General features: G+C 37.9%; 3 protein-coding genes across 5 annotated transcripts in view; 2 read left to right on the top strand and 1 right to left on the bottom strand.

Annotated features, from left to right (window-relative positions):
- Window positions 1–1,404, top strand: part of LOC116295270 (mitochondrial import inner membrane translocase subunit Tim17-B) — a 12,085-nt gene extending 10,681 nt beyond the window's left edge. Inside the window, exon 6 of the mRNA XM_089035188.1 lies at window positions 350–1,404. Coding sequence (XP_088891314.1) covers window positions 350–456 — 107 coding nt within the window. The 3' untranslated portion in view covers window positions 457–1,404. The remainder of the gene's footprint in view (window positions 1–349) is intronic.
- On the bottom strand, window positions 1,243–6,601 carry LOC116295268 (protein Cryzl2). The gene is made up of 13 exons (XM_031703041.2): window positions 6,404–6,601; window positions 5,579–5,675; window positions 5,429–5,487; window positions 4,825–4,890; window positions 4,524–4,633; window positions 4,292–4,373; window positions 3,921–4,016; window positions 3,640–3,722; window positions 3,166–3,223; window positions 3,047–3,086; window positions 2,904–2,917; window positions 2,477–2,596; window positions 1,243–1,919 (listed from the first exon to the last, which is right to left on the bottom strand). Exons 1-13 carry the CDS (start codon window positions 6,599–6,601, stop codon window positions 1,851–1,853), a joined length of 1,092 nt encoding a protein of 363 aa, XP_031558901.1. The 3' UTR covers window positions 1,243–1,850.
- Window positions 6,571–23,289, top strand: LOC116295265 (creatine kinase, flagellar). 3 transcript variants are annotated; one of them, XM_031703039.2, is made up of 5 exons: window positions 6,571–6,662; window positions 16,861–16,939; window positions 18,311–18,789; window positions 19,149–21,464; window positions 22,343–23,289. In XM_031703039.2, the coding sequence occupies exons 3-5, from the start codon at window positions 18,366–18,368 to the stop codon at window positions 22,969–22,971; spliced, it is 3,369 nt and encodes a 1,122-aa protein (XP_031558899.1). In that variant the 5' UTR covers window positions 6,571–6,662; window positions 16,861–16,939; window positions 18,311–18,365; the 3' UTR covers window positions 22,972–23,289. The 3 variants fall into 3 exon arrangements, with proteins under 3 accessions (XP_031558899.1, XP_031558898.1, XP_031558900.1); XM_031703038.2 differs by lacking the exon at window positions 6,571–6,662 and adding an exon at window positions 7,629–7,818; XM_031703040.2 differs by lacking the exon at window positions 6,571–6,662 and adding an exon at window positions 12,153–12,503.

Here is a 23,289-nt window from a genome sequence, read left to right as displayed (position 1 = left end):
AGAACCAGTGTAATAGACAATTGCACAACTCAAAACTCTATGTGAATGGTTGAAAAGGTTCCTAGTACCCACCTCCCTCAAGGGCAGCCATAACAGTGATGTCAGCTTTGTTTATTACACCATAACAACAACCCTGTCATTTTGACTTCCAAGTGGTTGATTACAGACAGTGGAACTTACAATCAACTGCTTAGGCCAGTCCTCTTCACCGGGCACGTTGATCATTCCAGTATGCCCAGTGGTCATGTCAGGTCATTTAGTAGCTATTATTTTTAGCCCTAGTGTACTAAAATACTAATAAGTACTGTACATACATGTTATATTTAAATATTCCTTTCTCATTTTCCAGTGATGCCACAACCTCCAGATCCAATGCAGTTACCACCAAAACCAATCAACCCATCACCTCAACCTTTATCAACACCTGAGTTTGAACAACAACCACAATTTCATTAACTACAGTACATACATGCACTATCTATAATGCCTAAATCTTAAAACCAAGGTAGGACCACATCGAGACATTGATTCCAAGATTTGGGCATTGGTTATATTGCTGTACATGTTGTATGTAAGAGGTAAATGCACTTGTACAAATGGCATGTCAAGGCTGGGCTCAGGTTCAAGCTGGTGGTGTTGATGTGTAATGGAAAGAATGAAAACTGAATGAGGAATGATATTTTTGTGGTGGTGTTGATGTGGCAAGGAAAGAATGAAGAAAAAGGGATGATATTACTGTATAACAGGCATACAGTGGAATAAGAAGTTTCCTCCTTTTCTTAAATGAATTCTAAATTCCTCCTAAAGGAATGTTTCCATGATATTTTATCATCAAGCTTCTTTAATGCATAAATGAGAATTCAATGTGCAAAATAATGTCAACTTTAAACTACACAAAGTATTTCTTGCTATTAATATTTAAACATCAAGTGTGACTGATATACAGTTACATGTAATTGTACAAAATATGAAAGCTATAAACAGGACAGGAGGAAATGTTTATAAACTTTAAGAAAAATAAATTCTCATGGTACATGCTATAACCATTTTCTTAATTATACAATTCAGACAGGTATATGTAGTGATAATTCGAAATGTCTGGGCTATTGACTTCTGTCAATCAATTTTGCAATGGTCCAATTGATTGACAGAATGGGACTAGTGTATATTGCATAGGAGGTGATCGTACAGTCAGCTGCTTAAGTATCGAACGCTATTATTCATTTACAATGTGAAACAAGATTTGATTGTATCATACTTCACATGTTTTATTTAAATTGAAAAATGTGAGGATTTTGTATGAAAGAAACATTAAAATATTCCTTTGTTCTATGATACTAAAAGGCTACTAATCAACAGTAATAATTATGCTCTATATAAATAAATAATCACTGTTTTCTTGAAGAGTATTATATTTTGTAATGATTTTTTCGATTGCAAATTTGTACACTTCTAAGATTCACTTTCATTTGGTAAAGACAATGTTTTGTGAGGTTTTATGATCTCTACATATTTTAACATTTAAATTGTAAATTGAAAAGGTTAGAAATACTAGCAAAAGGGAATGTCAAGTACTGAAATTTCATGATAGAGGGAAATTCCATGTACTTACTATTTAAGTAAATGGTTTATATTTTCACCATAATGCAAACCATACAGTACAGTATATCTGTGAAATAGCACAAAACCTAAATAGCACCAAACACATTTTTTTTCCAGTTGTTTCCTTGGTGTTATTTTGTATTATTTTGTACTATTACTTGGTTTTATCATAGCAATTTTTTTGTACTACTAGTTAGTACTATTTTACGGACATGGTTTGCACTCTATAATATCCAAGAGTTGCAGAATCATCTTATTTTAATCACTACTTTTCCAGTGGACTTTTTTTGCAGGAGAAATTGTATGGCTTCATTAACCTACAAATGAAGAGAAGAAGAACTAAGAGAGAAAAAAAATGAAAATGGACACAATCATCTTATATGAAAAGAATGACACAGTGGTGACAAGTTATGTTCAACTGTGATTTTTTGGTAGTAAACCAGCTACTGCAAGATCTAAGAGTAACGTGGGTTGAGCAAAGGAACTGGTTTGTCTTCTTCTTCAGGAACCTTGTTATCATAATTCAAGATGGAAACAGCTGGTCAACAAGTCATATCCTACTGCAAGATCTAAGAATAACAAGGGTTGAGCAAAAGCACTGGTTTGTCTTCTTCAGGAACCTTGTTATCATTCAAGATGGAAACAGCTGGTCAACAAGTCATATTTCCTTGGGGAAAATCAAAGTTTTGGAATACATGTAAACCACAAGAACTGGTGTTAAGGAGGAACTGCACACTGAGAGGAGTTGCTAAATCATTAGTCTGTGCACACTATGGAAATACCAAAGTCAGGGTTGTTACCTTGCATCCTACAGGAGGTGAAGTACATGAGGGATTGAAGCACAAGAATCATGGTATAGATGATAGATATATACCTTATCCATGTTGAATGTAGCAGAAACATGTGGGCCCTTGAGCTTTCCTTGGCTACATAATTCCAATGCCTTATCTACTGAATCTCTGAATACAGAAGGATTAAACTTGCTGTGTGCACCCTGGGAAGAAATTGTGCATTTTAAGCATTAGATTGAAGGAAAAAAGATCATTGCTCAAGGAGACCAAAAAGGACCTGGGGAAGGACAGTGGAACAGATCTGGAGAGGAAGAAGGCTTGCTGGAGTGATAAGTACAGACAGAGCAACAACAGTGGTGAAGGATAAACTGAAATGGATAAAGAATGTTAAGGCCTCATGTGACTCATGATGCTGCAAGAATCAATGACGATAAAGCATTGAATGACAACAAAGATTGAGTGACGTGGACAATCTGCCCATACTGTATGAAATATGAGGGTGTTACTTACCCAATATAACCCAGCTGGAAGAAAATAAGAAAGTAATATTATTGTCAATAATATATGCACACAAATGTGGCTTTCAATATGTTTTTGTTTAATTACTCAAATTCACGTGTCCAAGGGCCAAAAAATGCAGTGGTTACACTTACCCACATTACAATTCTTTACAAGGAGAATATTAGCTGGGATCTAAGTGAAAATAGTGAGAAAAATAACTATATTTTTCCTGGCTTGACTAAAAATTGTAAACCAGACTCTTAATAATTACCTGTGGAATGTTACCAGAAGCAAAACCTGCAGGAATTATAGTTCCATCCCATGCAATACTAACCAAGAAAAGAAAAATGCATTAGATTAGGATTATCAAGTCTTCATGGTGATACAACTTGTGTGTCTGGTTTTCCATTTTCTTTTCTCTCATACCAGGATCTTGTACTTGCATTTATGCATTTATTGCTATTGTACCTCATTGTATAATGTTTTACAACATTCTCTTAGTCTTAATTACTATTTTCATTGCTAAGTGATGTTTGAGACAAACTAATTCTTTTTTTTATTGACTGTTAGTAGCCTATTTACTAAGCATTTTTAACATCTCTGTCTTTGGCTTGGAAGATTTTGCTACTTTCCTATATTTTTTAAATAGAAATAATTATTGACAAATTAACCTGTTGCAACTTTGTCTCAATCAGCAAGTAACAAAAACAGTGATTTAATTATGATTTAGTAGTAAGCATCTGACCATTTTAAGCATTCTTTAAAAACATCCCCACCAACGGCATCCAGAATGACATTAGCACCACGCCCACCTGTGAGCTTCTTGACCTACAAAAGATCAATAAACCAATAACTAATAATAAATATAAATGGGGCTTGAACTTGAGGCTGGGACCATGTTGTCACATTGCTTGCACTTGCTTTGCTTGGCTGCTCAAAGTCTTTCGATAAAATCATAAGATGTGCATATAATTGTATTTTATTGTATATTATCGTTATCTTCCAATAGTCTTGTAAACTAATTACCTTGTCCTTGATGCTTTCTGTTCTATAATCAATAGTAGCCATAGCTCCAAAATTCCCCACAATGGTTAACTTGTCAGCACTTGCTGCTCCAATTGCCTTAAAATTTAAAGTTAAAAGAAAAATTAGTGGTACTAGTAGATAGAGAATCAGTGCACTAGTTCCTGGACTTGGGTTTTCCTCCCTGCATTATATAAAACCTAATAAATTGACCCTAAATACCAAATGTGTTAAGTAAATTCGTCGTTCCTTGATTAGCCCAAGGTTGTTCAAGGTATCCATAAAATTTGAAGGTATATTAGATAAGTAAATTATAAAATTATCTACCATATATTCATTGACATCTTAAAAATTCATTGTAAACAGCATCTCACCTTGGCCCCAAGTGCATTTACAGCAATGTCTACTGTAGCTAATCCAAGAGCTCCAGCAGCTGCAGTTACGAGAACTGTTTGCCTATATTGTACAAAAACAAGCTTATCAACTTTATGATTTATTTTTTTCCAAAGATTTTCCCCTCCCAGAAATTGACCCAAAACATTTCATATCAGATTACGGCAATAGATAAACTCATTTTGTTTTCTCTATAAAAGCACTGTGACTTACCCAGGTTTTACATTTGCTTTGCGAGTTAAACCAACATAGGCTGTTCCATAAGAAACTGGTAGTGCTGCTGCTTTGTCAAATGATAAACTTGAGGGGATTTTCCAAAGTGCCTTGAAATCAGTAAAATGTGCTTCAATATTTGTCAGACTACATAATTTGCAAAAGTCTTAGGGCTAAAAATGGCATGCATTTCTTATTGGCACAATGCAATTTACAGTGGTGGTTCTGTTATGATGCAGCATTTTAAGTTACTCTTCCACAAAGTAAAATCAAGGGTGATTTCAAAGTTATCCACAATTACCTCTTGCTGGACAGTAACCTCTTTAGACCATCCACCCAAACTTGTGACACCCAGTACATGATCACCCTGCAAAACAATTATCTATTTCATCCATTTTCTAAATATTAATGTGACCAACGCAGCCCCTGATCATGATCTCTAGGTATTGATGACTCGTAAAACTCCAGTGTATGCAGGCTAAGCCTTGAATCCAGGAGTTGCTTGTTTTGTTTCTGCTTTTGTTTTCCGATCTCAGAAGTGAAGCTAAGCCTGCATGACTGGAGTTTTAAGAGTCATAAATTTGGCTTATGTCAATCGAAAAAATACTCAGACTATTGGAAATTTGTTTGCCTGATGCCAACTGGTATTAAACCAAAGACATCATTTATAGCTAGTTTCTGTGCTGCATTATTATGAAAATGGGTGTATAAGGAGAAAACTCACACGTACATCATGGCCTTTTCAATTAAATGAATGGTTGAACTAATCATGAAGAAAAGTACTAGCCTTGCAAAGGCGCAATATGTCAATAAAACATTTTATTTTTCATGCACGCAAGACTTCTGTATATGATTTATAGTACATTTATGCAAAAGGACTATCGAATTAGGTTTCCTAAGTGTACCTTTGTCACCATGGTAACATTGTCTCCTATGTCTATTACTTCTCCTGCTATCTCACTTCCTGAAACAAAATCATTACATCTGGTAAATTACATTTTACTTCCACCTTCTGATCTATTTAACAACTGTGGCAAAAAGCAAATTTATCCTACCAGGAACAAATGGTAATTCTGGTTTTTCTTGGTATTTTCCCATGCACATGAGAATGTCGGCAAAATTAATTCCACAGCTGTGAACAGCTACTCGCACCTATCATTAGAAACTTCAGTTTAGTCACTATATATATATATATATCATCATTAGCTAAGGATGCTGACACACGGTGCAACATTGCACGCAATAATTCAAGCAACAAATTTGAATCTGGGTGACAAACATTGCAACAAAATCACGCAACATCGCTTGTGTCAGCCTGCTATGTTAAGATAGGTGGTCAGCAGTTATAAATTTGGTGCAAGCTGATTGTCTGGAAGTTTCAAAATGTTGCAGCCATGTTCACATGAAATTTGTTGTGCGCAATGTTGCAAGAGTAGAGCAAGATTCAACTTCAGATTTATTGCATGCAACAGCCATGATTGGGGGTATTATCAAACTAAGGAAGCTAACAAGAAATTTTGAAATACCACCACAGGTATATGTTGCAAAGAACTGACACTTGTGGCAAAGGGTTAGGGGCTTTTGCAATATATGTTTTGCCATGTCCAAGTCTTCCGGTACCCCTTCACGAAGCCCATTTTTTCTATTTTTGTATGCCCTTAATCCCGCTACCACCCCCACCATTACTACCACATAACATCCTCCCATCATCACCACCATAACATACACTTCTCTAAATATACACCAAGGACGTGTGTGGCAAAACAGTGTTTATAGTCAAAAGCAGAACAGACTGTATGCAAGTAAGAGAGGTAATTAGGATGTTTTAGATATATTATCGCTAGCTAGGACTTGAGAGGAGATAATTAAGCTTAACTAACCTGTGAATCTCTTAATTTTTGCACTACAGGAAAATCCTCCACGACTAGAGGTTTGCCCAATTCTTTGCACACAGCCGCCCTATACATCCTTGTGCTTGTTCGACATAATGCAGGCATTAACGGCTGCGATGTTCTTGCTGTAGCTGCTCGTGCTAGGGGCCTCAGAAGTCGTTCTGGAGGACAACGAAACGCCGCCATCTTGGATTCGTGTTTATGACGGGGTGAAACTGCTAACAATGAATCTTGCAGGCTCATCAAGGTTAGTGTCAGCCAATCAGAGCACACATTCAAAAAGATTTTGGGATTTTTTCCCACGAAATATTTGTCAAATTTTGAATCATTTTCGCGGCACTTCTCGATTCACCAAAAGAGAATTCTAAAAACAAACGAAGATGACAGTATTTTTTATGGTTTTCCGGAAATTCATAACTGTTTTATTACTTTTCTTTCTTGATTGTGCAAACAATTCAAAATTTAAGTTTAATTTGAATTTAATTTAGTTAATTAAATTATTTAATTTGATTGAAATTAAATTAATTTTAAATTCAAAATTTAAATTTTTTAATTAGTATAGGGAATCGCATGATCTCGAGTACAATTCGGAATTTATAGGTACCATGAGTTGTTTTGAAAGTTTTCGAAATTGGACGAGCTTTAGGAGAGTCTAATTTGAGAACTTTCAATACATCACGAGTATCTATAATCTATAATTCCGAATTGTACGAAAAGAAGATCAAAAAAATTGAGCAACTTATTGGGACTTTACAGAGCCGACAATAGCGCAGCGCAACCGTGACGGCATAAAATTGAAGACAAAGGCGAAATTCAGACAAACAAACTTACAAGTTTACTTTCAATAGATAATTTTCACAGCCGATCGCAGTTAATCTTAGTTTACATGGGTTATTATTGTAACTTTAAGAAAAATAAAAAATCGGTTCGTATAATCCTCGTAGCGGTTAAACAGAATGCAATGTTTGTCCGAATCTTTAAGCTATTCTTAGAATCAGTGCGCTGCGCTGTTTGGGATTTCATTGTACTCCTCTTGTCCAATCAGGATCGAGTAATTTTGTGGAGTGTATTATTAAAGAAATGATTTTTCTTAGATATTTATGATATTTAATCAGTTAATTGATTATTAGCAATTATTGTTAATTAATTCAGATACATTAGTTTCGTCATCAAAACCTTCGCGCACGATTGATTGATCTCTCGTAAACAAGTCGCAAGGCTCGCGCTTTTTTGTTTCTTGAACCGAACTCGCTCGCGTAATGTAGAGCGAGCTGTCAACGGTAACTTCTACAATAACAGCCAAGCTCCACTGTGCGTCATTTTTTTTTAAACAACGCTGTTTTGATAATTGCAAGTTCGTTTTCACGAGGAGTTTATCAGAATGGGTTGTGGTGCGTCTAAAGGTACATTATTTCTTGCTTAGCCATTGTTTATTTAGAACGTAATAATCGTGCAGCTTTGCGAAAAAGCAAAAAAAAGCTTCACCCCAAATCTATCAAATAGAAAAACCTTAGGAAAACAAAGTTTTTGGAAATTTGTTGTTCGCAATACTAGGGTATTCCTAATCGGGACAAAGAAGGATTAGACTATATTCTAGAGTGATTTTACTCTTTATTTTATTTCTCTTATTGTTCATTCGAATCATGCAAATGTTTGTCGAACCACGCTATAGAATATAACATTGACCCTCATGATTGTCCAAACGCATTATAGATTGTCAATGGTTATGCTAATAGCACTAATGAATTTTCACTTTTGGGTAAATGATTGTCCATAAATGCTATTGTTTGTCATTTGGTGTTATTGAAGTTTAATTTCGCGCACAAGGAAATGCATTCCGCGCATGTACAAGCGTATTCAAATATCGTTATTGAAAGTTGATTCGCGCTAATGATGTTACTTGTGGTGTTGATGAAAGTACATTACACGTTATTGATACAACTATTGGCACAAATGAATGTACATTTTCTGTTAATGAACAGCAAAAGGTGTAATACACCATTTGCTGTTCATTAACCGCAAAGGGATATTCATTGAAGCGAAAAAGCATTGTCATTAGAGCGAACAGGCATACAATAAGGCGAACGGAGTCTCAATAGTGCGATGGAACTTTCATTAAGAAATTTAGCATTGAATTTGACAATCATGAATATGTTTGCGTGGGTTCATTAACGTTTTCAAACTTTCATTAGCGTTTTGGGGCAGACAATAAACCACAACACGCATTCAATACAACGTTTTGGACATTTGTTTACGCAATACAAAATAAGTATATTGTGCTTGTACGATTGTACATTTTCAAAGACAAGAAAGTGAACTTATCCTTGAATGTGTTCTCTATTTAAACATCTTGGACGATATGTTTGCATGTGGTTGTACCATTTTATGCATTTCTGTGGATCTTCATAGGCCCTCACAAGACGCTATCTGACTTCATTTGGAATTTGGTTTCTTTGTTGTGCCATTGCAATATCCAAAAAAGAGGGATTAAAAAACTCAGAACTGACTTGATATTTATACCTAACGGCGCTTTGTTTGTACGAAATCATATTCACGGCTTGTAAAAAAATGAAAAGACAGTTAAAATCCTACAATTCCTAGTGGAAAATATACTTATATTGTATTGCGTAAATAAATGTCCAAAACGTTGTATTGAAAGTGTGTTGTATTTTATTGTCTGCACCAAAACGCTAATGAAAGTTTGAAAACGCTAATGAACCCACGCAAACATATTCATGATTGTTAAATTCAATGCTAAATTTCTTAATGAACGTTCCATCGCACTATTGAGACTCCGTTCGCCTTATTGTATGCCTGTTCGCTCTAATGACAATGCTTCTTCGCTTCAATGAATATTCCTTTGCGGTTAATGAACAGCAAAAGGTGTATATTGAACTAACGTTTTGTTTAAGCGCCGATACGGCTGCATGAACTTTTACCCTTTGTTCCAAACGCTAATCGCTAGTATATACGACACTACAACATAATGGAGTGTGACTGTGCTGGGTGCCTGGTGGACAGCGTTAGACCAGCATTTTATTTTCAATCATGTGCACTTCATCATTAATGTGAATATATAATTATTACAATTGTTTAGAAAACGAACCTATATTATTACATTACAATAATACGCTGCCCGCTACGAAAAAACCAGTAGGATAAAACCTCTTGGGAAAAAAGCCCACTGGAAAACGTAGTCTTCGACCGATACAACGTATTACACCTTTTGCCGTTCATTAACAGAAAATGTACATTCATTTGTGCCAATAGTTGTATCAATAACGTGTAATGTACTTTCATCAACACCACAAGTAACATCATTAGCGCGGATCAACTTTCAATAACGATAATTGAATATGCGTGTACATTCATAGGCATCAATGGACAATCAATAGCGCGTTCGTACATTCATATGCGCGGATTGTATTTTCTTGTGCGCGAAATTAAACTTCAATAACACCAAATGACAGACAATTGCATTTATAGACAATCATTTACCCAAAAGTGAAAATTCATTAGTGCTATTAGCATAATCATTGACAATCTATAACGCGCTTGGACAATCATGAGGGTCAACGTTATATTCTATAGCGTGGTTCGACAAACATTTGCATGATTCGAATGAACAATAAGAGAAATAAAACAATCTTTAGCGATTTTTAAAAAAACTATTTTAACCTTCAATTTCTTCGCCATTTATACATCGTGGCAAATACGTTTGCATATATCTGAACCACTGATCACATTTAGCGATAGTGATGGTTGCCACATTTCTCTGGAACCCTTCCATTAGCAACTGCTTTCTGTAGAGACCTAAAGCAATCCCTTGTCGTCTTGCCTCAGCCCGATCGTTCGTATGTTGTTGGATCTCTGGACGGCTGAGGTCGGCTTTGATTGCTGCTTTAAGTGAGCTAATTGCTATTCTCCTACGCAGCAGCTATTATGGAGGCAGTTTCCTGAGTTTTTTACAGTATATGTATTAAAGTGATAAAAAAAAAATCAAAAAAAACCCCGCTAATGATTGTTTTATTTCTCTTATTGTTTATTCGAATCATGCAAATGTTTGTCGAACCACGCTATAGAATATAACGTTGACCCTCATGATTATCCAAACGCGTTATAGATTGTCAATGATTATGCTAATAGCACTAATGAATTTTCACTTTTGGGTAAATGATTGTCCATAAATGCTATTGTCTGTCATTTGGTGTTATTGAAGTTTAATTTCGCGCACAAGAAAATACATTCCGCGCATATGAATGTACAAACGCGCTATTGATTGTCCATTGATGCCTATGAATGTACACGCATATTCAATTATCGTTATTGAAAGTTGATCCGCGCTAATGATGTTACTTGTGGTGTTGATGAAAGTACATTACACGTTATTGATACAACTACTGGCACAAATGAATGTACATTTTCTGTTAATGAACAGCAAAAGGTGTAACGCTCCGAGGGCCACAGGGAACCCGGCTATATATTTTTTTCTTCTTTTAGAAAATTAAATTTGCTCTTTGTGGGTTTCCTGTGTTGTGATCAGTTTCCTTTTACATAAGCTGTAATCAGATCTGCGCGCTGTAATCAGATCGGCGCTGTAAACTGACAGCCCGTTGGTGTTTTGTTTCTTACGGGTTGCCTGTGGTGTATAACGCACTTTCTAGTAAACACTCAAAAGAGGAGAAGGGCTGCAACAAAGCAAGTGTCCGATTTTAAAACCCCTGTTCAAATTATTCATGAAGGTAATTTATTAATAAAAAACCCACGAAATGTTTGCTCAATAAATGAACTTTGGGTCGGGATGTTTTATTTTGTTGAACTCGTAAAAGTAACGATCCTAGAAAGTGATATTTAAAAGCTAAGTTTTAGTTATATGTTCACCTCCAGTTGCTCGGACCGCTTAGCTTATGGAACAGTATGTATCTGGTGTACGTCCGATTTGAAACAAAAGAATTTGACAGCTTGTTGACAGAGACATCTAAATTTCCACATAATTTCTGGACATTTCCGGTATCGTTCAATATTTACCGCGAATTCTAAGCGTGTGCCGCAAATCTGATATTATTATTCTAAAAAAATTGGAAATAAATGTTACTCAATAAAACACAAAATTTGAATTCCCTTGTACAGGGTTTTACATTTTGAACATTTTCGAACAACATGACGCAATCGAAACATGAAAATCATCAAGACTTCCTGCTGGTTGTACTAAAGTAGCTGGTCCGAGCAACTGGAGGTGATGATCATACGATAAAGCTTGCTTTGTTGCAGCCCTTCTCCTCCTTTGAGTGTTTACTAGAGAGTGCGTTACCAACGGTTATTGATTTGAATTTAATTGGCTATCAGTTTACAGCGCCAATCTGATTACAGCGCGCAGATCTGATTACAGATTATGTAAAAGGAAACTGATCACAACACAGGAAACCCACAAAGAGCGAAGTTAATTTTCTAAAAGAAGAAAAAAATATATAGCCGGGTTCCCTGTGCGAGGGCTAGAGCTATATTCTAAAGTAGATTTGTAACGTAAATTTGTATAAGTTTGGATACAAATGTTGGCTGTCCAACAAGCGAGAGAAATACATTTAGCATCACACTAACTTATATAAACATATTCACTTAACGTGATCAATGTGCTACGAACCGTAATGAACACGCTTTCCAACTGCACGTTGTTACGTTGGAACTCTGTTAATCTCTAAAGAATTTTTTTTTTTTTTTTTTTTTTTTACCAATTTTTGCGCTGAAAAATCACATTTCCTTTTGTAAATATCTTTTATTTTATTTTCACGAATCAAAAGATTCATGTTTTAAAGATTATTTTACTACATAAACCACTATACTGAAGCCGACCTTAACAACTGACTGAATGCCTGATATTACAAGCTTTGGATTTGGTCGACCTGGAATAACAGCTTATACTCACGAAACAATGGTCAAGATACTATCTACAACCCAAGCTATGGAGGGAGAGGAAAAAGAGCTGGAAAAAGAGTTTTGGAAAGAGAATCTATTCGTGAGAATAGAATTGAAACCTTTATGCATCATCGACCCAACTACGATATTTGCATATAACTCTCTGGACAGGAAGGTGAATGAAAATAATTTAATTTCTATAATTTTACATGATGAGTCTGTTACGGATAAAGCCAAGACGACGAACTCAGTGTCTGTTGCGTCTAGTAAACGCTCAACACTGCAAGAAAATTCGATTACTACGAAGGAACTTGACTGTTCTACAAATAGAAATCTTGGCCAACAACGACAACAACGTTCCACGACAACAAAGAATGTAATTAACTTGGATCCAATTGAAGTAAATCACATACAAATTGCTTCGCTAAATTTACAATCATTAAAAAAGGTTGTAAAACTGATCAATATTTAATGAGGAGAAAACAAAGCAAATCACTACTTCGACGGTGATTTGGAAATGTGTTCTTTATTTGCATTATGCACTAGTCAATTGAAACCCCCACCCCCCGACCCCCGCGAAATACCGGGGAATTTAACATTTGAGTGGTGTTAAAATCAGACATTTTCCCCGGTAGTCGGGGGCACGTTCACTGTTAAAACCCCCGCTATTGTGGCCCGGTTTTTTGGTTTAGTGGTCAACAAGAAACACATTTCACGCCAACTCCAAATTCTTGTGCTACACAGAGCCAATCGTTGTGTGTTCCATGCACTATATATTCAATGCTCAATATTTTCATGGGCTCTGAACCTCAAATCGTGCGAAAACGTTTAGGTTTACGTCTAGTCAGCTGAGAATTTAATGGTATTAAATTGAAAATGAACAATGCTTGTAAATATTGGGAAGCAGTAGTTTTAATAGATTAATCATGATCTGATTCTACATTCGAACTGACCGAAACGACTGAACAAAACCATCGTATAAGAACCTGGGTTTTTTTAAGAACCTGTTAGGCTAAAATTCTCACTTTAAGACCCCTCTACATAAGAACCTATTAAGGCTACAATTTTTAGAAAGGTTCTTATCATTGGAGTTCAGTGTAAAAGTGTATAGGTAGAAACTGCTATAAGTTTGTTTGAGCATGTCCCGGGGAGCATGTGTTTTGTGTAGAACATACTGCTCTGTACTAGGCTACGGGCTGCCTGTACTTGGAATCCCAACGCCTTCTTGGTATTTTTCAAGATGGCCGACCTCTTGTTTCCAGACCCTTACATATTCAAACGAGCGTTAAAATCCCCGATCGATTCCCCGCTGAGAAAACCATTCGTTAAATCCTCGAACCCCCGGTGCAATCATGCTCTTAAAAGCACATCAAAAACGCGTCACGTCCCCGTTCAGTGCCCCGCTAGCCGCGGGGGTCGGGGGGCGGGGGTTTCAATTGACCAGTGCATAATAAATTTCGTAAACTTTTTCTTTGATTTTCTCCAAGAAATATTTATGAGTTTGAGAAGTAATTTGAAACACTTGAGAGAGTTCTTCCTCCGATTTCCAAACACCTCAAAGTCAGTTAAAAAAACTCGGCTGCGCCTCGTTTTTTTGAACTCACTTTTCGGTGTTGGAAATCGGAGGAAAAACTCTCTCGCGTGTTTGAAATATTACATGAAAATCTTGGACTTGCAATAGAACTTTGCAAACATCATAATGTACAGATATTAGGCGTGCAAGAAAGCTGGAGAACTGGTACTGAGTATATTGAGTTTAGTGAAAACAAGGAACAGTGGAAATGGATAAATTTTGGATATGATGAGAAGAGTAGAGCAGGGGTTGGCTTTATCCTTGGTCCCAACGTGAGAGTGATGAAAACAGTGGAACACCTGGCTGGTAGAATCCTAACAATCTATGTTAAATGTTATGGCTTATGTTTACGAATAACTAAACTGAAGTTGAGAATCTTGAAAAGAAACAACGCTTTTATAACGAGCTTCGAAAATCAATGGTTGTCAAGGAAATGAAAAAGTACACTACTACTAGGAGATTTTAACGCTGTTAACGCTAATGTTATTTACGAGGGATATACACCAACAATAGGAAGAAACAACTCCTCTACAAACCATACCAACGAAAATGGAAGACTATTATTATAACTTTGTCAAGAGCATAATTTACGTATCAATACTATCTTTAAGTCTAAACGTATTCATCGAAATACTCACATTCTACCGGACGGTACGAAACGACGTTTAGACTACATAATAGCTGGAACTCAACTTCTCAAACTAATGGAAAACTGTAGAGTTTATAATAAACCTAAAAATGACTGGAAGAAAGCGATAGGTACAGATCACACGGGAATTTGCACTTTCTAAGAAGTATATAACATGCTTTCAACAACAAGGAACAAGAGTCTCACGGAAATTAAACCTACCACTTTAAAGATCACTTCAGGAAGAGAGAAGATATTGATATGCCCCAAGAACTTGTACACCCTGAAAGGTATCCAGAACTATTCAACGATCAGAAAATGGATATAAACTTCAGATCCACCTAACAGAGAGGAAACAAAATCTGCTTTTAAAAGCTTCAATAATGGAAAGAGCTTTGGAACTGATAAAGTACCAACTGAAGCATTTAAGTACGGAGTATCTTCCAATTTACTCATCATGGCCGTATGGATGTTATTGCAAACTATTTGGATAACGATGACGATTCCCTCTGACTGGCTGAAACTCTCTATAACCTGTCTCTTTAAAAAAAGAAGTAAACAACTAGCGAGTAACTACCGTGCTCTGTCTGTAGGGGCAAACATCTCAAAGATTTTATCCAAGATAATTATTACACGACTAAAAGAAAGCTACGAGGAAAACATATCAAAAGCACAGTTTGGCTTCAGACAGGACAGATCTACGACTGATGGGGTATTTATCATGCGACATTTTTAAAGAACACCGAGGGACGGATAATTGCATTGTATATTGACTTAGCAGCAGCATTTGACAAGGTTCCGAGACACAGAATGTATGAAGTACTGAAAATCAGAAGAAGTTGTAAGAAGTTGTTTGATATCTTATGGTTACTGTATGATGGAACAACTGGAAGAATCTGCGGTGATGTTGATGACTTTCCAATTGAAGCAGGAACCAGACAAGGTGGTATAGGAAATCCAACTGTGTTCCATTGGTTCTTTGATTGGGTACTTAAGGTATCTGCGCATGAAATCGATCAACGTTTCCCTGATGGATGGGGTATTCAATGCACATATACAATTGCAAATGCTTGCTATGGCAAAGAAACACTGGGCGCATGAATGGAACTGAAATGATTAAATGGCTACTATATGCAGACGATGTTGCAATTTTTTCAAAGGATCTTTCTAACTTACAGGATATTTTGGATATTGTATACACAACTTGTTCTAGATATGGTCTACAGATTAGCTTCAAGTAAACAAAAACACAAGTTTTCAATGACTTAGAACTCATGAACAAAGGAAGTCTACTGAACATTTTTGGGAACGATATTGAGAATGTTAAGGAATTTAAATATCTGGGACATATGTTTTACAGCGACCCAAAAGATTCTTTTGTTGACAACAGAATTATCAGTGCAACTGGTAAATTACACGATCTAAAGAATGTTCTCACAGACAATAAAGTGTCCATGAAAACTGGAAAGAAAATCTTAGAATCCTGTATTAGATCTAGACTTCTTTATTGCTCAGAAGCACAATTACCGAATGAGGAAGAACTGAAAAAACTCGAAACATGCTGGTACGGCCTTCTAAGAAGGATGATAAAAAATGGCTGGAAGAGAAAAACAGATAGTGATGCATGGTGAAGAAACTTTTGCACTCAAATACAAAAATACTGATGTTGAAAGAATAATTGGGACTCCACCACTACGGGATTTCTTATATGTTCGATATTTAAAATATATCGCACACATGTAGGCGGCCGAACTCCAATCTGACGATAAAATTACTTTTCATCAAACCAACCAAAAAATATGTCAGAGATCCATGGATAAAGATCGAAAAAACTACTAAACATTGATAAAGATCAGGCCAGAAGTTTAACAAAAGACAGAAAAGCCTTCAAAGGACTTCTTTTTAATAACTTTAATATAGAATCAAGAGAAAATAAACTAAGAGAAGGAATTCCCCCTATATAGCCTTGTAACCATCATGTGCACAGTTTGATGCTATTTTTAAACCATTTGTTTTTCTGCACACGCATTTACTGCGCAGATTTGAACATTTGAACATAATAAAAGCACCAGAAAACGTTAGGAAACAGCGTAGAGCGCGCGCGTACTTTGCGCGTGCAGAAAATCAAACGATCAAAAAATGATATCATCGGATGATATTTTTAGAATAGATTCTAAAAATAGCATCAAAGTGTGCACATGATGGGGCACAGGGATTCCTTCTCTTAGTTCATATTCTCTTGCTAGAATAGAATAGAGTCCCCGTTGCTCAGCTAATTGCTGTTAATAATGGAACAGAACTGATACTGATACTGTTTGTTACTTCCTGTAGAAGTCGAGCAGAAAGCAAGTCAAGAACAGGCAAAAAGCGGTAGCACAGAAAAAAAGGGCAGTAAACAAGTGCATGTCAAGTAAGTTGAAACATTTAAGGCGAAGACAGACGGTCAGCAACATTGCACGCAACAAATTTGAATCGGGATGACACAAGTTGCAACAAAATCACGCAACATCGCTTGTGTCAGCCTGATATGCTAAAAAAATTGGACAGCGATCAGTATGAATTCAGTGCAAGCTGATTGGCTGGAAATTTCAAAATGTTGCACGCAATGTTGCAGCCCTGTTCACACGATGAAATTTGTTGCGCGCAATGTTGCAAAAGTAGAGCGCGATTCAACTTCAGATTTGTTGCATGCACCTGTTGCGTGCAACAGTGTGTCCATTTATCGTTTGTAGTTGTAAATGACGCTAACACACAGTGCAAGTGCTTTGTTCAAGATTGCTGGATGCACAAGTAGCTTTTCTACCATTCCTTATTATTGCCGAAAGGCAGGAACGTAGTATATGGTACATTATCTTATTCCTACCAATAAATGTGTTTGGTGATCTACGTGTTTTTACCATACAAACTACCATGCGACTAAAGACTCGATCAAGTCTGAATTTTGATATCGAACATGGCCTATTCTGGTCCTTTCTAAACTGGAAAGCCGCATTTCATTATTAAGAATAACACATTATTGCCAGTAACATCACATGTCAATCGTGTTGAAACGATAAAAAAATACTGCGCGCAACCTTTAAAAGCTGAGACAAAGTAATTAGTAAGTCCAGTTGTAAAATTGTGAAGTATAGAGCGGTTTTCTTGTGAGTGCAAAAGCGTACGGCAAATACGCACTCACTGGTGGAAACTATAGACTTACGCAATATACTCGCTAACTTGCGGGGAGATACTAGCTAGTTTACTGAAAATGCGCGTGGTGTTTGTGAGGCAGTCCTCGAATAGGATTGAGAGGCGCAGTGGTGTTTCCTGATTCACTCTATAGCATGGCAGAACAGACATAAGCTATATGCGCAGAGATCAATTGCGCACTGCTGTCTGGCCTTTCTCAATAAAACTTACATTTTACAATCATTCAATTGTTTCAAGTTCTCAATGTTGAAAAGCTTAACAGCGCAGTGTTATTCTTAGATCAACGACTTTGAACCTTAAGAAAATTATGTTTGTTTCATGTATATTTAAGAATTTTATTAGCCAAGCTTTAGCACATTTAGTGCATCATCAAGGCAACGGCTTGTGAGACAGTTTTTACGTTGACACACGCGTAGTTTCTAGTCAACGTAAAAAAACTGTCACACTAGCCTTTGCCCTGATGATGCACTAGTTGTGCGAAAGCTTGGCTAATAAAATTCGTAAAAATACGTGGAAGAAACATAATTTTCTAATGACTATTCCAGCGTACAGCCATATTTTGAATTTTGAACTTCTTTTTCATTCACTTTAGATCTTCGTCTGTTGTGACCGATAACTTCCCGGATCTCTCATTGCACAACAACTGGATGGCAAAATGTCTCACACCAGAGCTATACAACAAACTATACAAACTGAAGACCCGTTCTGGTTACACGCTAGACTTGGCCATCCAAACGGGCGTGGATAATCCTGGCCACCCATTCATCACCACAGTCGGCTGCGTAGCGGGTGACGAAGAAACGTATCAAGTATTTGCCGAGTTTTTTGACCCAGTAATAGAGAAGCGACATAATGGATATAAGAAAACAGATATGCATAAAACAGACCTTAATGCGGCTAATCTGATTGGTGGAGACGATCTTGACGAGAAGTACGTGTTGTCGTGTAGAGTAAGGACTGGGCGAAGCATCAGAGGTCTCGGCTTGCCTCCATTTTGCACTCGTGGCGAAAGACGGGAGGTGGAAAAGGTCGTTGTTGGAGCTCTAGATTCTCTAGATGGAGACTTCAAAGGTTTGTCTGGAGTCTAATACTTTTTGCTTAGTACATTTATTTCAAAAATTCATAAGAGTAGATTCCTTGAACTAACCGTATGGCGGATTTCGTATGAGTGTGGGAAAAATAAATAAAGACGTCTCATTATACCGTGACCGCGACGGGGAGTAATTGCGTGCACTTTGATTGGTTTAATGTATGTTGTCATGCAATTCCTACCAAGACTATATTGTTTAACTGAACGTGATATATTGAGTAAAACGAAATATTTTAGCCCATTTACCAGGATCAAATCCGTTAGCTCTCAGCTCAATTCCAGCGTTGGATCAAAGTATCCCAATGAACATGGTTTAACTTTTATTAACTTTTAATCGTAGGAAAATATTATCCTTTGGGCAAGATGACCGATGAAGAACAAGAACAGCTCATCAAGGATCACTTCCTATTTGATAAGCCTGTCTCTCCACTCCTATTGTCTGCGCGTATGGCACGGGACTGGCCCGACGCCCGCGGGATCTGGCATAACGAAAACAAGACCTTCTTGGTATGGGTCAATGAGGAGGATCACACTCGCGTCATTTCAATGCAGAAGGGAGGAAACATGAAGCAAGTATTCACACGTTTCTGTGACGGCTTGAATAAGGTCGAGTCTGCTATCAAATCCAAGGGAGGCGAATTCATGTGGAATCCTCACCTTGGATACGTCTTGACATGTCCTTCAAACCTTGGCACAGGTTTGCGTGCTGGTGTCCATGTTAAACTTCCCCTCCTGAGCGAGAATACGAACTTCGAAAGAACATTACGTCTTCTCCGACTCCAGAAGCGTGGGACAGGGGGAGTCGACACTGCATCAACTGACGGCACATTTGATATTTCGAATCTAGACAGACTTGGTTCGTCTGAAGTTGAACAAGTACAGCAGGTCGTAGATGGTGTCAAGTTGTTGGTGAAAATGGAAAAAGCCCTCGAAGCTGGACAGTCTATCGAAAGACTGATCCCAAAACCGAATGCGCCTCCGAAAATCATCGAATCAAACTTCCCTGACTTTTCAAACCACAATAACTGGATGGCCAAGTGCTTAACAAAGGAAGCATATGAAAAGATGTCCGCACTTCGAACTCCATCTGGATTCAGCTTGGATCAAGCAATACAGACCGGTGTAGATAATCCTGGCCATCCATTCATCATGACAGTTGGCTGTGTTGCAGGTGATGAAGAGTCTTATAGCGTGTTTGCTGACTTGTTTGATCCTGTCATTGAAATGCGCCATAATGGCTACAAGAAATCTGCCAAGCACAAGACCGACCTTAATCCGCATAACCTCGTTGGAGGCAACGACCTAGATGACGACTATGTGCTTTCCTGTCGTGTTAGAACTGGACGAAGCATTCGAGGACTGTGTTTACCACCCTGGTGTAGCCGAGCAGAAAGGCGCGATGTAGAGAAAATCGTTACAAATGCCCTCGCAAAACTTCATGGGCATTTCAAAGGAACGTATTACTCCCTGGCAACCATGACAGACGAAGAACAGGAACAACTTATTAATGACCATTTCTTGTTTGACAAACCCGTATCGCCTCTCTTGCTGTCCTCGCGCATGGCTCGGGACTGGCCTGACGCCCGCGGGATTTGGCACAACAGCGCCAAAGATTTCCTAGTGTGGATTAACGAGGAGGATCACACCCGTGTGATCTCGATGCAGAAGGGAGGTAATATGAAGGAAGTGTTCACACGATTCTGTGACGGGCTCTACAAAGTCGAAGCAGCGATTAAGAAAAAAGGACACGAATTCATGTGGAACAGGCATCTGGGATTCATTCTAACATGCCCCTCGAACCTTGGAACAGGTCTGCGCGGCGGCGTTCATCTCAAGATTCCTTTACTCAGTGAAAACCACGAATTTGAACAACTTCTAAAAGCTTTGCGCCTGCAAAAACGAGGAACCGGTGGAGTAGATACTGCCTCGGTTGGCGGGGTCTTTGACATCTCGAACTCAGATCGCCTTGGGTCGTCGGAAGTTGAACAAGTTCAGACAGTGGTAGATGGAGTTAAGTTGATGATCGAGCTGGAAAAAGCACTAGAATTGGGAATGGACATCGAAGGATACTGTGAATCTGTGAAGAAAGGAAAGAAAGTCAGAGGAATCATCAGCACTGTCCACAAGGCAAGAGCTGCAGAAGAAAAAAAGCATCCAAAATCCAAACCGAAAGTGGAAAATCGAGCTCCACTGGCTGTTGACAACTTCCCCGATCTAAGCTCCCACAACAACTGGATGGCCAAGTGTCTAACGAGAGACATCTACGATAAGTTATGTAATTTCAAGACTCCCAGTGGTTTTACGCTGGACGGTGTCATTCAGACTGGAGTGGACAATCCTGGACACCCTTTTATTTACACTGTGGGGTGTGTTGCCGGTGATGAAGAAACGTACGAGGTATTTGGCGCTCTACTTGATCCAGTCATCGAAGCACGGCACAACGGTTACAAGAAAGACGCCAAACATGTGACAGACCTTAATCATGAACATCTGGTTGGTGGAGATCTTGATTCCGAGTTTGTTTTGTCTTGCCGCGTGAGGACTGGGCGCTCCATCCGGGGATTATCTTTGCCGCCTCACTGCACGCGTGCTGAGCGTCGAGAAGTTGAAAAGATTGCTGTTACGTCATTGGATAAGCTGGAAGGTTCTCTTAAAGGTATTTAGCAATAACTATAGGATATTTAAAGAAAAAAGAAATTATAGGCTTACATCTAAACAAATATCGTAGGATTGACTGCAATTTTTCGTTCATTTCGCTTTGACTTTGTTCAATGGCAAGAATACTTGATAGCTAACCTTGATCTGTTCGTTGTTGAACACGTACGTACATCATCAACAAATTTCTGAGCACCTTGAGCTTTAACTTTTTTTTAAATTACTCATGGTCTGTGATTGATAAAAGTTTGCTGTTTACTCAAAACTTCTTCTATAGACTCGTCGGCCATCTTGGATTTCTGGCCCGTCAAGCTACGCTTGCCTCGCTTTGGTGCTGCTATCAATATGCGCGCGCACACTTGGGGAAAAGGGCTATTGCTTCGAATGCTAAAAATATATATAAATATTTCAACAACAACCCCTCGTTCTTGACGAGAATAAAAAAGGAAAACACCACTCAAATTCCAGCTACTCTTGGGTCGTGGAATAGCCTATCGCCTTTTTCCGTTGATTCCGACATCCTTTTTTGAAATAGGTGTATTTAAAACGTAGCCGCAGCAAGATTGCATGTGATAACAATTCTTGCTCTACAGACACCCTTTTCGTGACCACGCTGTGGGTTAGTAATAAGATAAAGTACTACGGTATTGTAATTAATGGCGATAACGAATTGCTGTCATAGCAGAAGCTGGAGAATCCTAGTTCTGATGTTTGAATTTGATCATTTTCTTCCATTTTTAGTACGTTGCCCCTTTTCCCGAATAATGGCTCCCAAATTGATTCCTCCATTCTCTCTTACCTTCCGTAATGTTAATGTTAGAGCCCAATAAGGTATTTAAAACTTCCTGATTTCTTATGGGTATAACTGTTTTTATTTAGGGAGGTATTATCCGCTGTCAAAGATGACTGACGAAGAACAAAATCAACTCATTAAAGATCATTTCTTGTTCGACAAACCAGTATCACCACTCCTGACGTCATCTCGCATGGCACGTGACTGGCCCGACGCCCGCGGGATCTGGCACAACGACGCGAAAAACTTCTTGGTCTGGGTCAACGAAGAGGACCACTTACGAGTGATTTCAATGGAGAAAGGTGGAAATATGCGAGGAGTGTTTGAGAGGTTTTGTCAAGGTCTCAGTCAAATAGAATCCTTGATGAAAGAGAGCGGAAAAGAATTTATGTGGAACGAACATCTTGGCTACGTCCTTACCTGCCCGTCAAACCTCGGCACAGGCTTGCGAGGCGGCGTCCACGTTAAACTTCCCCAATTATCCCAACATCCTCGCTTCGATGAAATCCTGGAGAAACTGAGACTGCAGAAGCGAGGAACTGGAGGAGTGGACACGGCTTCTACTGATGGTACTTTCGATATATCCAACCTCGATAGACTTGGGTTTTCGGAAGTGCAACTGGTGCAGAAGGTTGTGGATGGCGTGAAGCTGTTGGTCGATGTGGAAAAAAAACTCATGGCTGGCGAAGATATTGATAGCTTGATACCCAACTAAGATTTCTTTTTTTCTAAAATATGTCACTGCTTTTTTGGTATGCATTACTGCCTTACATTTGCAGTGCTTGCCACTCACTTTACAATTTTCAATTTGGAAAAAATCTTCAATCAAAATTGATGTGATATGAATCAAACTGGTGGAGTAATGAGATTTTATTTCTTTCTATTATGGACTAAAAATAACCAGGATTAACAGTAGCTTGTCTATATAAATCAAGCTAACATGAACGGACTTTATTTTTCTTCGACCGAAGAAGTAATTTTACAGCTGCGTGGAACATAAATTAAATTATCTGGATTAAACTTCAAAAAATCA

This window comes from Actinia tenebrosa, unplaced genomic scaffold (assembly GCF_029948245.1).
Source record: "Actinia tenebrosa isolate PJP-AT-01 unplaced genomic scaffold, QUT_ActTen_1.0 PGA_scaffold3__52_contigs__length_22856419, whole genome shotgun sequence".
Classification (NCBI taxonomy): domain Eukaryota; kingdom Metazoa; phylum Cnidaria; class Anthozoa; order Actiniaria; family Actiniidae; genus Actinia; species Actinia tenebrosa.
Note: the sequence above shows the minus strand (reverse complement) of the source record. Positions and strands in the feature narration are given on the sequence as shown.

Coding starts and splice junctions, on each gene's coding strand:
- LOC116295268 (XM_031703041.2), bottom strand. CDS start 6,601: ATGGCGGCGTTTCGTTGTCCTCCAGAACGACTTCTGAGGCCCCTAGCA. Junction 5,676..6,403: donor AAAAATTAAGAGATTCACAG/GTTAGTTAAGCT, acceptor TTCTAATGATAG/GTGCGAGTAGCTGTTCACAG. Junction 3,087..3,165: donor CTTCTGGTAACATTCCACAG/GTAATTATTAAG, acceptor ATTTTCACTTAG/ATCCCAGCTAATATTCTCCT.
- LOC116295265 (XM_031703038.2), top strand. CDS start 7,797: ATGGGTTGTGGTGCGTCTAAAG. Junction 16,940..18,310: donor AGTAAACAAGTGCATGTCAA/GTAAGTTGAAAC, acceptor CATTCACTTTAG/ATCTTCGTCTGTTGTGACCG. Junction 21,465..22,342: donor GCTGGAAGGTTCTCTTAAAG/GTATTTAGCAAT, acceptor GTTTTTATTTAG/GGAGGTATTATCCGCTGTCA.